Here is an 18508-nt window from a genome sequence, read left to right as displayed (position 1 = left end):
ACGATTCAGTTGGTTCGAGTGTACGAACAAAACAGCAACATGGGCCAACAAAATTAAATCGTCTGCGGTGACCGACGCGCCGGCCGCGCGTTGGCCAGCAAGTGCCCACCTGTGACTCCTTGAGCTCTTTAAGCCTCTGCTGCGGCGCGGTTCCCTTCTTCGCTCGCAGCAGCAGCACCAGCCGCCCGATGTCCGGGCACGTGAACAGCAGACGTTCCACCAACACCTGGACAGACCAAAGCTCGTAATGAATCAGGAAGTCAAAGTCAAAATATCTTTATTCAATTTAGGCTAACAAGCACTTATGAATGTCAAAAAAAATCTACCACCGGTTCGGAAAAACTTCTGTTGGGAAGAATCCGGCAAGAAACTAGGTAGGAAAGAATCGGTCAAGTGCATGCAAGGGGGCGCAGGGAGGGGCAGCGCCCCCCCTAGAGATTCTAAAAAAGTAGCCAAATGTAAAGCAACCAAACCGAAGTTATAACAATTGCCGTAGATGTAAAGCGCGTTCTACAAGTGGAAAGCTTTATGTGCTCTAGAATTTACAGACAATTACGCTTTTACTGTTTCCTTTGTCTGCCTTATGTAATTATTTCAAGTCGCTGTTCGGAATAAACGTTTTATTTCTAAAGACACATATAGAATCTTTTTCACATCTTTTTTCTCTCACACCGGTAAGACGGGGGAACACCATCGTGGTTGATGATTATGATGTTAAAGTTGATGACGTGGTGATGGTGACGATGATAATGATAGTAATTTTGACGCTAATGATTGTGATGGCGACCTTCTTGTAGAACTGTGGTATCAATACGCCCTGCTGACACCAGGGGCAGATGATGATCATACATTTGATGATGATGGTGATGGTGGCGTCGACAATAACGATGTTAATGCTGCCTGTGAACATGACAATGATAGTAATGATGATAATGATGATGATAATAACGGTGATGACGACCTTCCCGACGAAGCCGGCGACGCCGGTGATGATGATGAGCATAGAGCGGCCCGCGTAGATGATATTAGTGTGGGAAAGGGTCGCAATATAGAGATCCCACAGGCAAATGCTATGCCCAGGAACTGAAGTGAGAAGAATGAGCGTTGTTAGTTGCATTTAAGAGTGCGAGTGTGCGGTGTAGGATGTTGCAGTCGTTCTGTGTGACAACTAGATGGCGTTAGGATTCGCTACGTTAGCGATGGTGGCGATAATATTGATGGTGATAATGATGATCATGGTGATGATAATAACAGCGATGACGACCTTCCCGACGAAGCCAGTAGCGCCGGTGATGAGCACGGAGCGTCCCGCGTAGAACTGCGGGATCAGCGCGCCCTGCTGCTCGCGGGGGGCCACCATTGCGGCTGAGGGTCCTGGAACCAAGGGGTTTGAACATGAAAAATGAAAATGATAAAGTTTGTTTAGACAAATAGATAAAACATAAAGAGAAAATAAAAATACAAAATACTAAAAATGACAAATATTTGTTTGTGTCCGAAATGGTCCCGCCTCGACTTAAAATGCGTGGGGAGACCATTTTCAAGTTTGATGAAGCCTCATCGTTTATGGCGCGTTGCAAGTTGAAACCCATTCTCAGTAAGTTTCATGTGGAAATGTTTGATAAAAACTATTTTATTTATTACAATCTACTTACTAAGATTATACAACGAGTGCATAAAGCGTGTAAAAAAAACATTTTCCAAACAAGCTTTTTTGCTGACTGTTCTTTTTATCTTGCATTGTCACCCAAACTACATTTGCATACCAAATTTAAAGTCAAGTCGGATTGACTGGACTGGAAGTTGGTCGAAATTAACTTACAAGATTTGCTAACAGACAGACAGACAACGAGACAGGTGAAACTAAATAAAAGCTTGTAATAAAATAGTACATTGTAGGGTCAAAAGCATAAATATACATACGTTACTAAGACGCAAAAATATATATGTCGGCGGCCGATCGTAAAATCCGCCAGATCACGAAATTCCTAGGCATATCGTGAAACGCCATTTCATACACGTTTGTTCCGATAGCTTTAGGGTTGATATTTGTTGGGTTTGAAAATAAAAAGGATTTCAACGTGCGATCTTTGCAACGGTTTATTTGCAACTAAATAACATGCATGCGATACAAACTATAGAAAATGAAATGCTAGTGTGTATGTCCATCTGTCTGTGTATATTGTCCATCCGTGTAAGTGTTCATGATTGAAACATATGGCTGTTTATTAAAGTAATGCAAGGAAAGGTATCTTGTACAAAATATTAATTTAATCTCAACACCTTTATGCCGCTAAACATAAGGCTGTATATATAATTTTTGCATTCGACTGTAGTGCATACTTGTAAAAGGTGTCATTTTACCCACACTAAACGGATCGACTCCGAAACTAACAATAATTGATTGTTCTAAAAGGTAGAGCTTGATTTCAGAACTTATTCCTTCTTCGGACAATCGTATAAAAAGGACTATTAGGTATTTGTGCTATACAGCACCTATAACACGTGAGTTCGCGAGTGCTTGGCGTGTCAACAAACTGCGCAGACGTCATTCTCCGCGTAAGTGTTAAAAGTACCCACTGCTGGACGTAGCTGTGTCAACACTCAGCGTGCAGAAACTTTGGGATTCCGCAACCGAGACGTGGGTTCAACTTCAAACCTACTTCACCATTTTGACAGGTGCGACTGCTACTTTCATAAAGCCATTTTGACAATACGCAAACCTGACACAGCGTTGATCTCTTGTCAACATGTATGAAAGACAATTCTTCTTCTTCTTCTCTTTTAAAATATGGCTTTTCTGTCCTAATTAATAGGAGAATTTCGCCAGTGTCAAGGTAAACTCTCTTTGAGAGGGACGTTGTACGGTGATTGTAGTTTTTGCAACTTGATAGTAAAATTCCAGAAACCACGTGGAGACAACTTGCGCATTAAAAAATGTTAGACACGAGAGCAATATAGAATTTTGGGATCACTGTTCACTGTTAAGGTTAATCGCTGCATAAAACACTATCAAACAACTACTAACCAAACTACTCAACTACCCAAACTTACCAAACTACCTACTACTACCTACTTACTTCAACTAGCCAAAGAAACAGAAATAGCAAAATTAGATATTGTCTACATCCGCCATGTTCGAATGCTACAAATCGAATCATGACAATTCTTATAATCCGTGATGATGAAGATAATGACCCAAAGGGAAACGGTGCCATGACCGTTTTAGAAAACGCTCCGTCCATTTCTTCATTACATAATGACAAATAATGGATTTACTGTCATTTGTTGCAAATGGAAAATGGACAACTTAGAAGCTTCACTGCCCTACAAAAGTGACGTTTAGGCAAAAGAATCGTGCGTTCTGCACTTGTACTATTACTTATTCTGTGGTATAATTTCGAGTTGTCCATTTTCCATTTGCATCAAATAATGCACGGAACCGTTCGAATAACTCCGACGCTTACTTAGCTAGTCCATACTACATCGAGTGTAGAATTGTTATAAGCATTCTTGAATATATCACACCATATTTGCAGACGACCACTGAAGTCTAAATAACACAAAACGTGATATTTCTATACGTGACGCTGTGTTCATGGAAACAAGTGTTTTATATTTGACTTTTGAAGTCATTCGAGAGTTGAAGAGTTGTTTTTGTGAGGGTGTGCCACAGGGCAGTGTTGCTGGTCCAATGGTTTACAATGCTAGCTTAATCGAAGTTGTTTTTACCGACCGCCGAAGAGAGTTATGATTTTCAAGCGTATGTAAGTGGGTATTGTTTGTATCTAGACACGCAGCTGCATGTCAAGCCAAGTTCAAAGAAAAAGGAATTGTAATATTTACACGACCCATTTCGAGTTACTTTTGACCCTTTCACAGCTCGCAACCTGTTTAATTTATTTAAGTGAGGCCCATGTAACCTTTTTAGCAATTGTTTACTTATCTTTTTTATTGTTATGAGGCAAAGGAGCAAGTGGGTCATCTGATGGGAAATGAAACTACCGCCCACGATTACCAGTTACACAAGGAGAGTCATGATTGGTTATTTGGAGTCTTTTTAGGGTTCCGGAGCCAAAATGGCAAAAACGGAACCCTTATAGTTTCGTCAAGTTCGTCTGTCTGTCTGTCCGTCCGTCCGTATGTCACAGGCATTTTACTCGAAAACTACAAGATGTACACCAATGAAATTTGGAGTACAGATGTCTTGTCAAAGCCGCTATTTAGTTTTGTAGTTTAATTACAAAAATAAACATTTATAGGGGGGGGGGGGCACTCCATACACACAGATACACACGTAACAGAAATTGAAAAACAATTTTTTTAACTCGCATCAACGTGTGGCACATAGTTCGACAGTTCTTTGAAAAGATAGTAAGGTTTCTCAAAAACTTTTTCTTAAGTGAAGATTTCCGGAAATAATCGCTCCCAAAGTAGCGAAAATTGTGTCCCTAAACCCTTGTAAACCGTTTGTCCAAAAATATGCAAAAATATGGAAAGGTAAAAACTTTAACGAAAATTGGTTTCTACATGATCGAATATACCGTTTTTGAGTTATTGCCGAAAAACTGCGCTTCTCAACAAAAGGACGTAAGTGCCGTGAAAATACGCTCTTTTTCTAGTAATAGATTTTAAGACTGTAGTAAGCGTTTTAATTGTGTTATAACGCACATAATATTACTTGATTTTTTCGTAATGGCTACGGAACCCTATCTTGGGCGTGTACGGCACGCTCTTGGCCGGTTTTTTATTTTATTTGACTGGATGGCAAACGAGCAAGTGGGTCACCTGATGGTAAGAGATCACCACCGCCCATAGACACCAGCAACACCACCACCGTTGCCGGCCTAAAGAAGTTATAAGCCCTTTCATTGAAAATTCATCTTAATCTGTATATGCACGCTCCCACGCACATTGGTACCTAGTCACAGACTTTCGCATTTATATAGGATAATCCTTCCTTATTACTATTATAAAGGGGAAAGTGAGTTTGTTTGTTTGTTTGTTTGTTACGCTTTCACGCCGTAACTACTGCACCGATTCCTATGAAATTTTGCATACGTCATATTAGAGGTCCAGAATAAATAATAGGATATTTTTTATCCCGAAAAAAATTGCCATTCCCAAGGGATGGCCAAAAGTTTGTTTTTGTATTCTAACCGCGGAGCTGACTGAGCTGACTTAATAATGTGTAAAAAGCATGCTTGCTTGCTTGCTGCACCATTTCTTGCATAATCACATGCTAGCTTACACGATTGCTTCCACGCTTGCTTGCATGATTTAATGCATGCTTGCTTGCATGCTTGAATCACAGCTTGAATGCATGCTTACTACTAGCACTATTTCTTGCAAAATGTAATGCTTGCTTGCATGCTAGAATGCAGCTTTGAATGCATGTTTGCTTGCATGCTCGAATGCATGATTGCTTGCACTATTCCTTGCATAATTACATGCTTGCTTGCATGCTTGCTTGCATGCTTGCTTACATGCTCACTTGCATGCTTGCTGGCTTGCTTGCTTGATTGCTTGCTTCTTTGAAATGTTAATGGTTAACGCGAGCGAAGCCGCGGGTAAAAGCTAGTAATGTTAATAATGATATCGATCGATGTGAGATTACGTGAGACGCGTCACAGAACCGTGCTCGTTACGTGACTAATCTGTGACATACTTATTAATCTTATTATCTATGAAGTAACATACGCAACTCTAATCCAATCCTATATCACGCAACAGCCGGTCCTGGGGGGCGCCAGATGGTAAAGGGCGATATTTTCCAGCTTCCTGAGGGTCGGGGGCCTGGTGATCTGACACACAGGATTTCCTAGTTCAGGCAACAGTCTCCCTGACACAAGTCTTTAATAAACCGGCCGGGTTCCGTAGCCATTACGAAAAATTAAGTAATATTTTTCTAAGGATTTCGTATTTTATACGGAATCTTCCAAGTTTAGGTTATTTTATACCTTAGGCTGCTATTTACTCTTAAACTACTAATAATTCTCAAGCAAACTTAGCCTCCTTCCTTGTGATTTTTTTTTCTCATCCAACCCTATGGTGTGGGGTAGCTTTGGAAAGGTCTTTTAAAACCATTAGGGGTTTGCGAAAAAGGATTTTTCGATTCAGTGATTTGTTTACATTTGAAATTTACCACGAGCTTTGCGGTGAAGGAAAACATCGTGAGGAAACCTGCACAAACCTGCGAAGCAATTCAATGGTGCGTGTGAAGTTCCCAATCTGCACTGGGCCCGCGTGGGAACTATGGCCCAAGCCCTCTTGTTCTGAGAGGAGGCCTGTGCCCAGCAGTGGGACATATATAGGCTGGGATGATGATGATGATTTGTTTGCGAAATATTCAACTTTAAAGTGCAAATTTTCATTAAAATCGAGCGTCCCCCCCCCCCTCTAAAATCTAAACAGGTGGGTGGAAAAATTTGAAAAAATTCAGGATGGTAGTAAGTATATCAAACTTACAATGAAAACCGCTTAGTTTACTTGAGAATTATTACTAGTTTAAGAGTAAATAGCAGCCTAAGGTATAAAATATTATATAGGTTAGGTTAGGTTATAAAGAGTTTAAATACATACCTACATAAGTACTACGTATAGGTATCTATTCATCCAAATAGTTTAAAAACTTCACGTGACCCCAGACAAAACGTACACACAAAATATTATATTATGTATAGGGCATCACATCGGCAAACTACTTTATGTTTGTTTGTCAAACTTAACCGACGCAGCCGAGCGAGGTCCTGCGTTGTGTGCAGTCGGGATGGCGCGCGTTCAATATTGGTTTAGTGTTAACTATCGCAAATAAACATCGACTTTGTGGAACTACCTACTCGTAGGTACTTAACTCGTAAATTCAGACTTTAAACTTCGTTTAGACCTAAAGGAATAACCTAACCAACAAGAAGTCGAAAACCCCCGACTTCGTCACTTCCAAGTTCAATATCGCATGAACGGCTGAATCGATTTTGATAAAACATATTTTAGAACCATCGCTAGAGAACCTGCTTACAAATAAAACGAACCGCATTCAAACCGGTCCACCCGTTTAAGAGCTACGGCGCCACAGACAGACAGACACACAGACCAGACACACAGCGGTCAAACTTATAACACCCCTCTTTTTGTGTCGGGGGTTAAAAACATAAACTCATGGCTTTTGGGCTACACATCAGACGATGGTGTGATTATGTTTATGAGATTTTGTTATAGAAATAAATTGAATTGAATTGAAATTAAGACGTTCAACAGAAATAAAAGTTTCTATTGAAAATTTCATATTTTTGATAATACAGAACTTTCAGAATAGTTATTTTAGCTATTCGACCGTCCGAGATAACAGCGCGAATTAAATTTTTTTTTTTTAAATTTTACAAACAGAAGTGGACAATTACGCTCCATTGGAGCGTAGGTAGGTATGTATCTCAAAAAATATGCCTAGCTTCCATACTGCTTTAGCTTGTATATATACTGTGTCGAAATGGAGCGACGGATCGACGTGATTTTTGACATATAGATAGTTTATGGGCCAGAGATATAGGCAACTTTTTATCCCGGAAAAATGCACAGTTCCCGAGGGAACAGCGCGCGATAACCGAACACCACGCGGGCGGAGCCGCGGGCAAAAGCTAGTTGTAAATAAACCCGCGTAGCTCACCCAAAAACAGCAGGGCTACTACGAAACTCGAAGTTCGTGTCGTGCGGTCCCTCTGACACTTATACTATTTAATGCGAGAGCGAGAGGGACGGTACGATACGAACTTCGAGTTTCGTAGTAGCCCTGCAGTGACATTTGACTCGCTACACTAAGGCACTTGTCCCACCGCCGACGATGAGCGAGAAGCGAGTAGAGCGAGTAACTAGAAACGAGTGGGCGAGCAGCGAGAAGCGAGTGTAGTTTTGTCGCTCGGCTGCAAGCGAGTGTTCGCGTGCGACGGGCGATTACTCGCTCCACTCGACTCGCTCGTGCGGGGCAGCCGCAGAGCTGACATCGCTGAGCGAGTATCTATAGCTCAGCGAGTTTTATAGCTCTTGTCGCTGCGACAAAAGATGTAAGAGCGAGTTCAAAATTCAAATTCAAAATTCAAATGATTTATTCAGTAAATAGGCCGCAATGGGCACTTTTACACGTCATTTTTTAAACTACCAGCGCTTTCGGAAAGACCATCATTGCCAAGAAGAATGCGCCGCAAGAAACTTGGCAGAAAGTCATTTTTTCATCAAAATATAATTACAAATAAAATACTTAAAAACTATATTATACAATTAAAGAAAAAAATACAAAAAATAATTATAAATTAATAATTCTCGCCGACAGTGTGCACAGCCAGCGATCAACTTTTACTCACACAGGATCTTAATATCTTTTGTTCGTTTCTTGAGCGAGAAAATAGTCGATAGCCATCGTTTCCTCGCTGGCGGTGAGACAAGTGCCTAACGCCTAGCGGCGAATTCCTACACAAAATTACGCGAACTACGCGATAGAAGTACCTATTTTTCATCTTCAAATTAAGTAAGTTCCTCAAGCGTCAAGCAAAATGGAAGTCATGGATTTTGATGATGAATTTATTAGACAAATACTGCGCCGCCAGTGACAGACAAACATACAAAGCACGTAAACAGACAGCTATCGGGGTCACGGCTGCGCACGCGCACGAGTGCAGTTTGCTATCATTTTTCAATCACCTCACGTAACACCTAAACGATGAACTATAAATATAAATAGTTAATAGGTTTTTGTTAAAAATTACATTTTTAGGTTAAGTACTGTATTCAACTAGCAACCCTTATAGTTTGACGTGTCTGTCTGTTCGTCCGCGGCTAAGCTCAGAGACCGTTAGTACCAGAAAGCTGTAATTTGGCATGAATATACATATCAGTCACACGCCAACAAAAAAACTAAAAGGAAGAAAATAAGTCTAGTGGTCTAGAACTCTGTCAAGAAGCTCATTTAAGGTTCAACAGTCGGGCATCCATAGACGTAAAGTGGGGTTGATTTTTAGGGTTCCGTAGCCAAAATGGCAAAAACGGAACCCTCATAGTTTCGCCATGTCTGTCTGTCTGTCTGTCTGTCCGTCCGCGGCTTTTCTCAGGGACTATCAATGCTAGAAAGCTGTAATTTTTAATGATTTGAATTTTGAATTTGTGTTTGAACTTTTGATGAGACTGAGGACTGTTAATGCTTGTGTTGTCAAAGAAGGAACAAGCCTACAAGATTTGGCATGAGAGACTCTGTCACCAAAACAAAAGATATGTTAAGGAATTTTCGCCAGCTAAAGAAAATTCCTTCGTACCATATAGCGATGCCGACTACGCCGAAGACACAAGAAGGTCGACTTCTAGTTACATGTCTGGCCGTAAGGGGAGCGGTGTCCTGGTCTTCAAAGACAGAGATGTGTGACTCTTTCAACCACTGAGGTGGAGTTTGTGGCGGCCAGCCTTGCAGCCCAGACGGTTATAAGGCTCAATCGACTTTACAAGGTAGTTCGAGGAATCGAGGTCATACCTACCGTTTATCACAACAAAGTGCTATCAAGAACCCAGTGTTTCATTTTAAGACAAAGCTCATAGATACGCGCTATAAGCTTTTGCGAGAGCTTCACCAAGAGAAAAAGGTCAATGTCCTCTACGTACCTTCTAGAGAACAAGTAGCAGATACGTTTACGAAAGCCCTACCAAAGGAAAGCTTTCTTAGAGCACGAGCCTCACTAGGACTGGTGAGTAAGCCTGATCTGATGCAGGGGGAGTGTTGAAACCTCATTGTACTGGCCATCAGATATTGTGTTTTGCTTGACATTGATTTGATTTGTTGATAGACTTCAATTGATACAAATTTGGTTCTGAGAATATTTGTTTTAATAATGATGATGATGATGATCACAGGCTCGACGGGTTCTCGCAAGTTCGTAGATCGTGCTCGATGTCGTAATATAAGTCAATAGTTCAATTAGAGTGCGACCGCCAGTTCCGCCATGTTTATCGTGTACACAACGCTCACGGATGTCAATGTCACTGCAGGGCTACTACGAAACTCGTAACTCGAAGTTTGTATCGTACCGTCCCTCACGCTCTCGTATTAAATAAATAATAATAATAATAAATAGTATAAGTGTCAGAGGGTACAGTACCCCTAGTGTAAGTTTTCGGTTACAAAATATGTCTCGATCGCGTTCGCGTTAAAATCTCAATTTATATGGAAACACGAACAGCGCCTCTAGCGGAACGTTTGCGATGTACGTGTTTCCATACAAATTGAGATTTTAACGCGAACGCAATCGAGACGTATTTTGTAACCGAAAACTTACACTAAGGGCACTGTAGTACCCTTAGTGTAATGGTATGGCATGGTATAGTCGACTAGAGAATAACGATGTCGGGAAAATCTATCAAGAGATGCACTTTTTATACAAGGGTGCGTATCTAGTCGCCTAATTTTTAGGGTTCCGTACCTCAAACAAACCCCCGACTTTGTCACTTCAAAGTTCAATATCGCAAAAACGGCTGGTCCGATTTTCATAAGACATGTCTAAAAACCATCGCTAGAAAACCTGCTTTCAATTAAAAAAACAGCATTCAAATCGGTCCACCCGTTTAAGAGCTACGCGTGCCACAGACACAGACACACATAGCGGTCAAACTTATAATACTCCTCTTTTTGCGTGGGGGGTTAAAAAATAGAGCCAGCAATCGAAAGCTTGTATTAAAAATTTGATTTTTAACAGAAACTTATTTTGCAAATTGTGCCCGAGCGAAGCCGGGGCAGCTCGCTAGTTGCTAGTAAAAATAAGGACTTTGAAAAGCGTTTACTTGTAGGACTGTACATAACTCACGCATGCGTTGTCTCGCTAATTAAGAAACAATCGCACATTGGACAAAATTTAGCGAAACTTAACCGTCCGCTAATTCGATGGATAAATAATCAGACACTTCTAATTTTAGAGTGCAATAGCACCGGATTTCTCTAACACGGGGTTAGGGTTCCGTAGCCATTACGAAAAAATTAGGTAATATTTTTCTAAGGATTTCGTATTTTATACGGAATCTTCCAAGTTTAGGTATATTTTATACCTTGGGCTGCTATTTACTCTTAAACTACTAATAATTATCAAGCAAACTTAGCCGTTATAGTTTTCTTTGAAAGTTTGATATACTTACTACCATCCTGAATTTTCATGAAAATTTGCACTTTAAAGTTGAATATTTCGCAAATATATAACTGAATCGAAAAATGGTTTTAAAAGACCTATCCAACGATACCCCACACTATAGGGTTGGATAAGAAAAAAAAAACACCCCCACTTTACGTCTATGGGAGGTACCATAAAAAAAAATTTTTAGAACCTTTTTAACTAAGAATTCCATGTACCCTGTGTCACTCGCGTCATCAAGACAAATCCAATGACGTATCATATGTCAAAATCGATTCAGCCGTTGAGTACGAGAGGACATTAGGACTCATAGTTCTTTTATAATTTTATCATCATCATCATCATGTCAGCCGAAAGACGTCCACTGCTGGACATAGGCCTCCCCCAAGGCTCTCCACTCAGACCGGTCTTGTGCTATCCGCATCCACTGCGATCCGGCGATCTTAACCAGGTCGTCGCTCCATCTTGTTGGAGGCCTACCGACAGCTCGTCTCCCGGTCCGCGGACGCCATTCGAGAACCTTCTGGCCTAACTTATGGAAGAGCGGGGTCCCCTGACACCAGCATTGTTTTGCTTAAAAGGTGGCCCCAACCTTGTTCTATTGTAACAATGTATTATTTAAACCAATAAACTTTTTTCATTTTTTCATAATACATACATACCTACATATATATACGGATCAAACACAGGACCCTCATTCTTCGCAGTCGGGCAAAAAATCACCTCTACTTTACGTTTATAGAAGTTTAGTTACTCTAAAAAAAATGTTCCCACTTTTTATTTTAAGTACAACATTGCTACGTTTTTTGTGTATTCATGCAAAATTACATCTAGTCAGGCACTGGCAGTCTCTAAGCTAAACCGCGGACAGACAGACAGACAGACGGGTAGATAGACATGGCAAAACTATTAGGGTTCTTTGCCATTTTGGCTACGGAACCCTAAAAACCGGTCAACTCCGAAGGGCTTATATTTTACTTTCCAAATTATTGGACATGACAAGTAGGGCATAAAGCTTACTGAAACACATTTTAAACAAAATGGTAAAACAATGAGGGCTATCGTTTTTTGTCTCACTAGATGGCGCACTGTTGCGTGAGGTTTTTAAGTATGGCTTTCAAAGTCTGTTATTACGGGCGTGAAGACAAAGTTTAGATTAAAAACATATTTAATACACCTTAAAACCGTACCATAAAAATATCGAGCATGCCACAGTGTTGCATAGTCCCCGTTTTGTTCGGAAAAAAGGGTGGACAAAGGTTTCCGAAAGACAAAACTGTCTCAAAACACGGACATTCATTGCCCCGGAACGCATAATTGCCATAATTAATTACAGATATTGCAAAATATTCACAAAATTATTCTAATAATAAATAAACCCGCGTAGCTCACCCAAAAACTATGAGATTTGTCATTTCGGAGACCTCACGCTACACTAGCGCCTCTAGCGGCGAATTCATACGCGATAGCCCTCATTGTGAATCAGTCAACGATTTAAAACGTCCAGCTTCTCACCCATCAAGACCTCAATGTTTTGTAAACACTTAAGTTCTCCAGTTTTTGATCGAGAACCGAGTTCTGTTGCTTTACATGTTTTTGAATTACGCAGCATCTAGTTGAAAAATAAAGTCTCAGTAAATCCATAATGGAACTAATGTATGGGCATTTTCGTGAGAAGAGTCACAGTTACAAAGTGGAGTCGAAAGGGTTTTTTTTTCATCAGTTATGTAAATATTAATTTCATTGATTACTTAGTCTAGATATTTGCATACTATCATAAAATATATACTCAAAACAACATATAAATAACTAAAAAAAAATATTGGTGACCACTCTGCAGACCAGGACTCCACTTAGTAACTTTTTTAAAGTAAAATTATTAATTATTTGTATGGTTATTTTCAATTATTTATTTAATTTAAATATGAATCGTTCCATTGTGCATCATTATTCTAAACAATAAATTAATAAAAAATACATTTTCGCAACAAACCAAAATAGGACAGTCACAAAACTGAACCCTGCAATTACAAAATGGAAAACATAAAGGCAACATGAATCTTTTAAGATAAAAGGGTGATTTCTGCACTTCACATTTGTATGGTTACATCATCATCATCATCCCGGCCTATATACGTCCCACTGCTGGGCACAGGCCTCCTCTCAGATCAAGAGGGCTTGGGCTGTAGTTCCCACGCGAGCCGAGTGCGGATTGGGAACTTAACACGCACCACTGAATTCGCAGGTTTTTGTAGGTTTTCCTCACGTTCCATTGCCTAGAAAAATTCAGGTCGTACCTACATAACATACTCTGTGGCATACTGATTTGTCCTGTCCAAAGTCTTGTCTCTGACAACTGTTTAAAGCCGGGTGCGCATCATGTGATAAAAGTTCTGTCTTTGTCACTCTTTGCTATTATAAGCAGGACAGCAACATTTCAAACTGTCAATTTGCTTCAGAGTGTAGAGCTGCTTTTTAACTGCCTTTGTGACGAGAAACTGCAGGGGTCATTACTTAAATTTTGTTTATTTAAATCAGTTTACCATATTTTTGGAATCTGATTTCTGAAAACGCTTCACAAAGCCTATTTCTCCAAATGGTTTTCGATTTATCATATGTTGCCAAAAATTGGGACATCTCAACACTTGACATTTATTTTTATTTTATTATTTTAAGATACTAAAGTGACAGTATGAGGCACTTGTCCCACCGCCGACGATGAGCGAGAAGCGAGCAGAGCGAGTAACTAGAAACGAGTGGGCGAGCAGTGAAAAGCGAGTGTTCGAGCACGACGGGCGATTACTCGCTCCACTCGCTCGAGCCGGGCGGCCGCCAAGCTAACAGCGCTGAGTGAGTATCGCTGAGCTAGTTTTATAGCTCTTGTCGCTGCGACAAAAGATGTAAGAGCGAGTTCTCGCCGGTAGTGTGAACCGCCAGCGATAAACTATTAATATATCTCTTTTACTCACACAGGATCTTATATCTTTTGTTCGTTTCTTGAGCGAGAAAATAGTCGATAGCCAATCGTTTCCTCGCCGGCGGTGAGACAACTGCCTAAAATGACAAATTTAATGTAAAAATAATGTGACCAGCATAATACCGCCATCAAAATTATACCGATCTAATTGCTGGTGAAATAGAATAGAATAGAATAGAAAACGTTTATTCGCACTTCGCAAACACTAAAAAATAAAAATATAACCATTAATGTCTCTACACATAACACCGTATCATACCATGAGGAGGGCCGTAGAAGCAACGCATCAGGCAAAAATATATTCTTTCTACTGTTAATAGAAGTTCCCGTAATTAATGAAGATGATCCGAATGTTTCCCAGCAGACTGTTTTACAGACAGGCAGACAGACAACGAGACAGGTGAAACTAAATAAAAGCTTGTAATAATTAACGGAAATAAAAATTGCACAGTTTACCAATTGCTCGTTGAAATACATAATATTTCTTCTTGTTTACATAGTATTTCAAAAGTTGCATCTCAATACCTACTTATAATTCTTATTTCCTCTAACAATATGCAGTTAACACAGAGTTGACAATAAAATAAATGTTGTGGTGATTCGTGGCCACTTCATTAGTCAGCAGTTGGCTGTGTCTCGCTTAAGGCCAAGGTCGCAAAATAGTTTTTTTAACTTCTCATCCTCTTAAATGTTACTTTAATCGATTAATGTATTTTTTAATTTACGTTGGTAACCCTAAACCGCCAATTTTCATTTTTTTTTAATTTGAAACGGGCAACGTACAAATTTGTCACATTAGCCCATAGGGCAAAACATTAACTAACCAGAAAAAAAATTACATCTCACAATTGATAATAACTAATTCCTTGTTACATCAGCCAACCTGAAAAGCATTAACGCCATGTCTGAGGCCATACCCGTGTCATACTTGCTCAGGTTGGCTGCTGCAACCAACGCCTCCCTCGCAGCACGATTCCGAAACTATGTTTTTGATTGGAGGATTTTTAGGGCGTGGAAATAACTTCAAAATGATAACTGTGCAAAAATATATAAAAAACGATTTAATTTCGTGAAACACAATTATGATTTTATTATGCATAGTCCAATTAGTTTTAAAATAGTTTCCAATTTTGAAACTGTTGGCTAAATATTTAAAGTATCACTTCAAAAACAATAAAAGAAAACAAAAAACAGCGCAAACATTTTTTTTGCTCTTAGAACTTTGAACAGATGTCCTGTCCATTAGTCGATCGTACGTTTGTAGGGTTCCGTAGCCAAAATGGCAAAAATGGAACCCTTATAGTTTCGCCATGTCTGTCTATCTGTCTGCTTGCATGTTGTCGGCTTTGCTCAGGGACTATCAATGCTAGAAAGCTGTAATTTTGCACGAATATATATGTAAACTATGCCGACAAAATGGTACAATAAAAAATAGAAATTTTTTTTTTAGAGCCACCCATAGACGTAGAGTCGGTGTGATTTTTTATTTCTCATCCAATCTTGTAGTGTGGTTAAAGATATGAATAGATTTATAACCTGTACGAATCTTATCGAACTTTTTTTTTTATTAGACTGGATGGAAAGCGAGCGCAAGTGGGTCTCCTGATGATAAGAGATCGCCAGCGCCCATAAACATCTGCAGCACCAGGGGTATTGCAGACGCGTTGCCAACCTAGAGGCCTAAGATGGGATACCTCACGTGCCAGTAATTTCACCGGCTGTCTGACTCTCCACGCCGAAACACAACAGTGCAAGCACTGCTGCTTCACGGCAGGATTAGCGAGCAAGATGGTGGTAGCAATCCGGGCGGACCTTGCACAAGGTCCTACCACCTGCAAGCAATCCGGGCGGACCTAACATTTAAACTCCAATTCAATAGAATCTGACAATCCTGTAGACACTTCCAGCCTACTAATATAAACACCGGGCTGCCTAAGGCTTTGTGATGTGACTATTATTCTTTTTTGATTCCTTTGAGATGATAATTGCAACAACAGGGACATATATAATCAAGTGTGCCCACGATAGGGTGTCTTAAATATGTAGAAAATTGACAGATTCTATTGAATTGTACTTTAGATTAGATTTTGGGTTTAGTTCTGTTAATTTTTATTTTTATTGCATTTTATAATAATACCTACATCCTAGGTATGAGGAAATTTAATATTAATGATGTGTAAGTAAACGTTAATTTGAATTTATTTTAAATTAGCCGCTACCCGCGGCTCCTCCGCGTAGAATTCGTTTATCGCTATCCCACGGGAACTATGCAATTTTCCGGGATAAAAACTATCCTATGTCCTTCCCCGGGACTCGAACTATCTGTATACCGCATTTCATCTAAATCGGTTTAGCGGTTTAGTCGTAATGAAGTAACAAACAGACAAACAAATAAACAAGTTTACAAACTCCCGCATTTATAATATAGAGGAAGTAGGATGAGCAACGATAATTTAAATTTTTGTCCCTTTCGGTGTCGAGACCCTTGGTCCGTGGGGTCCTGCGCTTTAACACTTTTTAAAGAAATTTCGAAAAAGTTAGTAGACCTCACGGGGGACCGAAGAGCTGGCAGCTTAGCTTAGCCTAGCTATTCAGAGGAAACGCTGCCAACATCTTCGGGACCTTGCCTAAGGGTGCTCTGTTTTAGTTTTAGGTTTTATTTTTATTTTGTGTAAATGGCAAAAACGGAACCCTAGTTTCGCCATGTCTGTCTGTCTGTCCGTCCGCGGCTTTACTCAGGGACTATCAGTGCTAGAAAGCAGTAATTTTGCATGGATATATATGTAAACTAAACTATGCCGACAAAATGGTACAAAAAAAGAAAAAAAACTTTTTCGTGTACCTCCCATAGACGTAAAGTGGGGGTGATTTTTTTTATCATCCAACCCTATAGTGTATCAAACTTTCAAGGAAAACTATAACGGCTAAGTTTGCTTGAGAATTAATAGTAGTTTTACTCTTAAATAGCAGCCTAAGGTATAAAATATACCTAAACTTGGAAGATTCCGTATAAAATCCTTAGAAAAATATTACTTAATTTTTTCGTAATGGCTACGGAACCCTATTTACCGGACGGACACGCTCTTGGCCGGTTTTTTCAGTCTAGGATAGTTTTTATTTTAACTTAATGCTTATATGTTCTTCTTTAATGTCCAACTTGCATAGTCTAAATAAAAACTACTATATTTTTATAATTATAAAAATGAATCCCTATTTCCCTTGGTCACGGCATCACGCGTGAACGGCTGGACCGATTTCGCTAATTTTTTTTTTATTGTGTGCTATTGTCAGGAGAAGGTTCTTATAAAAGATTTAGAATTAAAAAAAATACACCGTGGATAAAGCCGCGGGCACCAGCTAGTAATTAAAAAAAAAAATTTGGAATTTTAATTTAGAATTTGGTAATTACGTTTTGAATACATCTAAGTTTTTTTTATACATAATAATTAAATACTTACTGACTTTATCATTTTACGTCGACGTGTATCTATCTACATAAGAGATACATCTAATAAGGTTATTATTTTTAACTTCTTTTGTCAATAATCTAGGAATCAAAAAAGCTTTAGCTAAGTACGATCTTTAAAAATATATATATATATTTATTTCGTCATAATTTACGCGTCTTCAATAGCAGTTACAACCTATTTAGAATTTCAATTTTTAAATAACTCAATTATTTTTTTGGAAACTTTTAACTAACTTAATATTATTCTATTTATTCTATTCTTAATAAAAAAAAAAAAACTTACCTTTTAAGATATAAGTATATAATGTAGTCACAGAACTCACGAACTGCAGTTAAACTTTGAATTAGAGTTAAACTTCGATTGGCGGTTATATAACTTAGTTTTGGCTTAGACACGTGTGGTCGGTTCTAGAGTAGTAGGCTCACTGCTTCTTATCATAATCTTGGCCGAGTTATGTCAACATAGCATCTTCCTCGTCGGCTGCGTGGAGCTATAGCACTGGCCTGCGCGGGCGCAGGACACGAGAGCACGGTCATTCGAGCGTTACAACCGCCCCAATTTTTTGCGGTCACATTTTACGAATGAGCTGCAGTGTTTGTAACGTAATGGCCCAAGCCCTCTTGTTCTGAGAGGAGGCCTGTGCCCAGCAGTGGGACGTATATAGGCTGAATGATGATGATGATTTGTAACGTAAACGTACGATTTAGATTATTACTAGCTGTTGCCCGCGACGCCGTTCGCGTAGAAGTATGAGAAATAGTTAACATTCTATTCTCAGACCTACAGAATACAAACAAAAAATTTCATGAAAATTGGTCGAGCCGTTTCAAAGGAGTTTGGTAACAAACATTTTTGACCCGAGAATTTTATATATTAGATTATTCGAAATTCGTGTACGAAATTAGATT

At 39.4% G+C, this 18508-nt stretch overlaps 1 protein-coding gene across 3 annotated transcripts in view; it reads right to left on the bottom strand.

Annotated features, from left to right (window-relative positions):
• LOC141443953 (putative fatty acyl-CoA reductase CG5065) overlaps nucleotides 1-18021 on the bottom strand; it is a 65308-nt gene extending 47287 nt beyond the window's left edge. For 2 of the 3 annotated variants that reach the window (XR_012453097.1, XM_074109384.1), the window contains exons 1-2: nucleotides 962-1018; nucleotides 110-226 (exon numbers count right to left, since the gene is read on the bottom strand). Coding sequence is in view for 2 of the 3 variants with exons in the window: in XM_074109384.1 (XP_073965485.1) it covers nucleotides 110-226; nucleotides 962-1003 (159 nt within the window). In the remaining variant the exon portion in view is untranslated. Of the gene's footprint in view, nucleotides 1-109; nucleotides 227-961; nucleotides 1019-1264; nucleotides 1375-17882 lie in introns of those variants that run through there. The other variant, XM_074109386.1, reaches the window with a different exon arrangement.
• Between the last annotated feature and the right edge of the window lie 487 nt (nucleotides 18022-18508).

This window comes from Choristoneura fumiferana, chromosome 28, assembly GCF_025370935.1.
Source record: "Choristoneura fumiferana chromosome 28, NRCan_CFum_1, whole genome shotgun sequence".
NCBI lineage: Eukaryota > Metazoa > Arthropoda > Insecta > Lepidoptera > Tortricidae > Choristoneura > Choristoneura fumiferana.
This window is presented reverse-complemented; position numbering and strand designations above follow the sequence as displayed.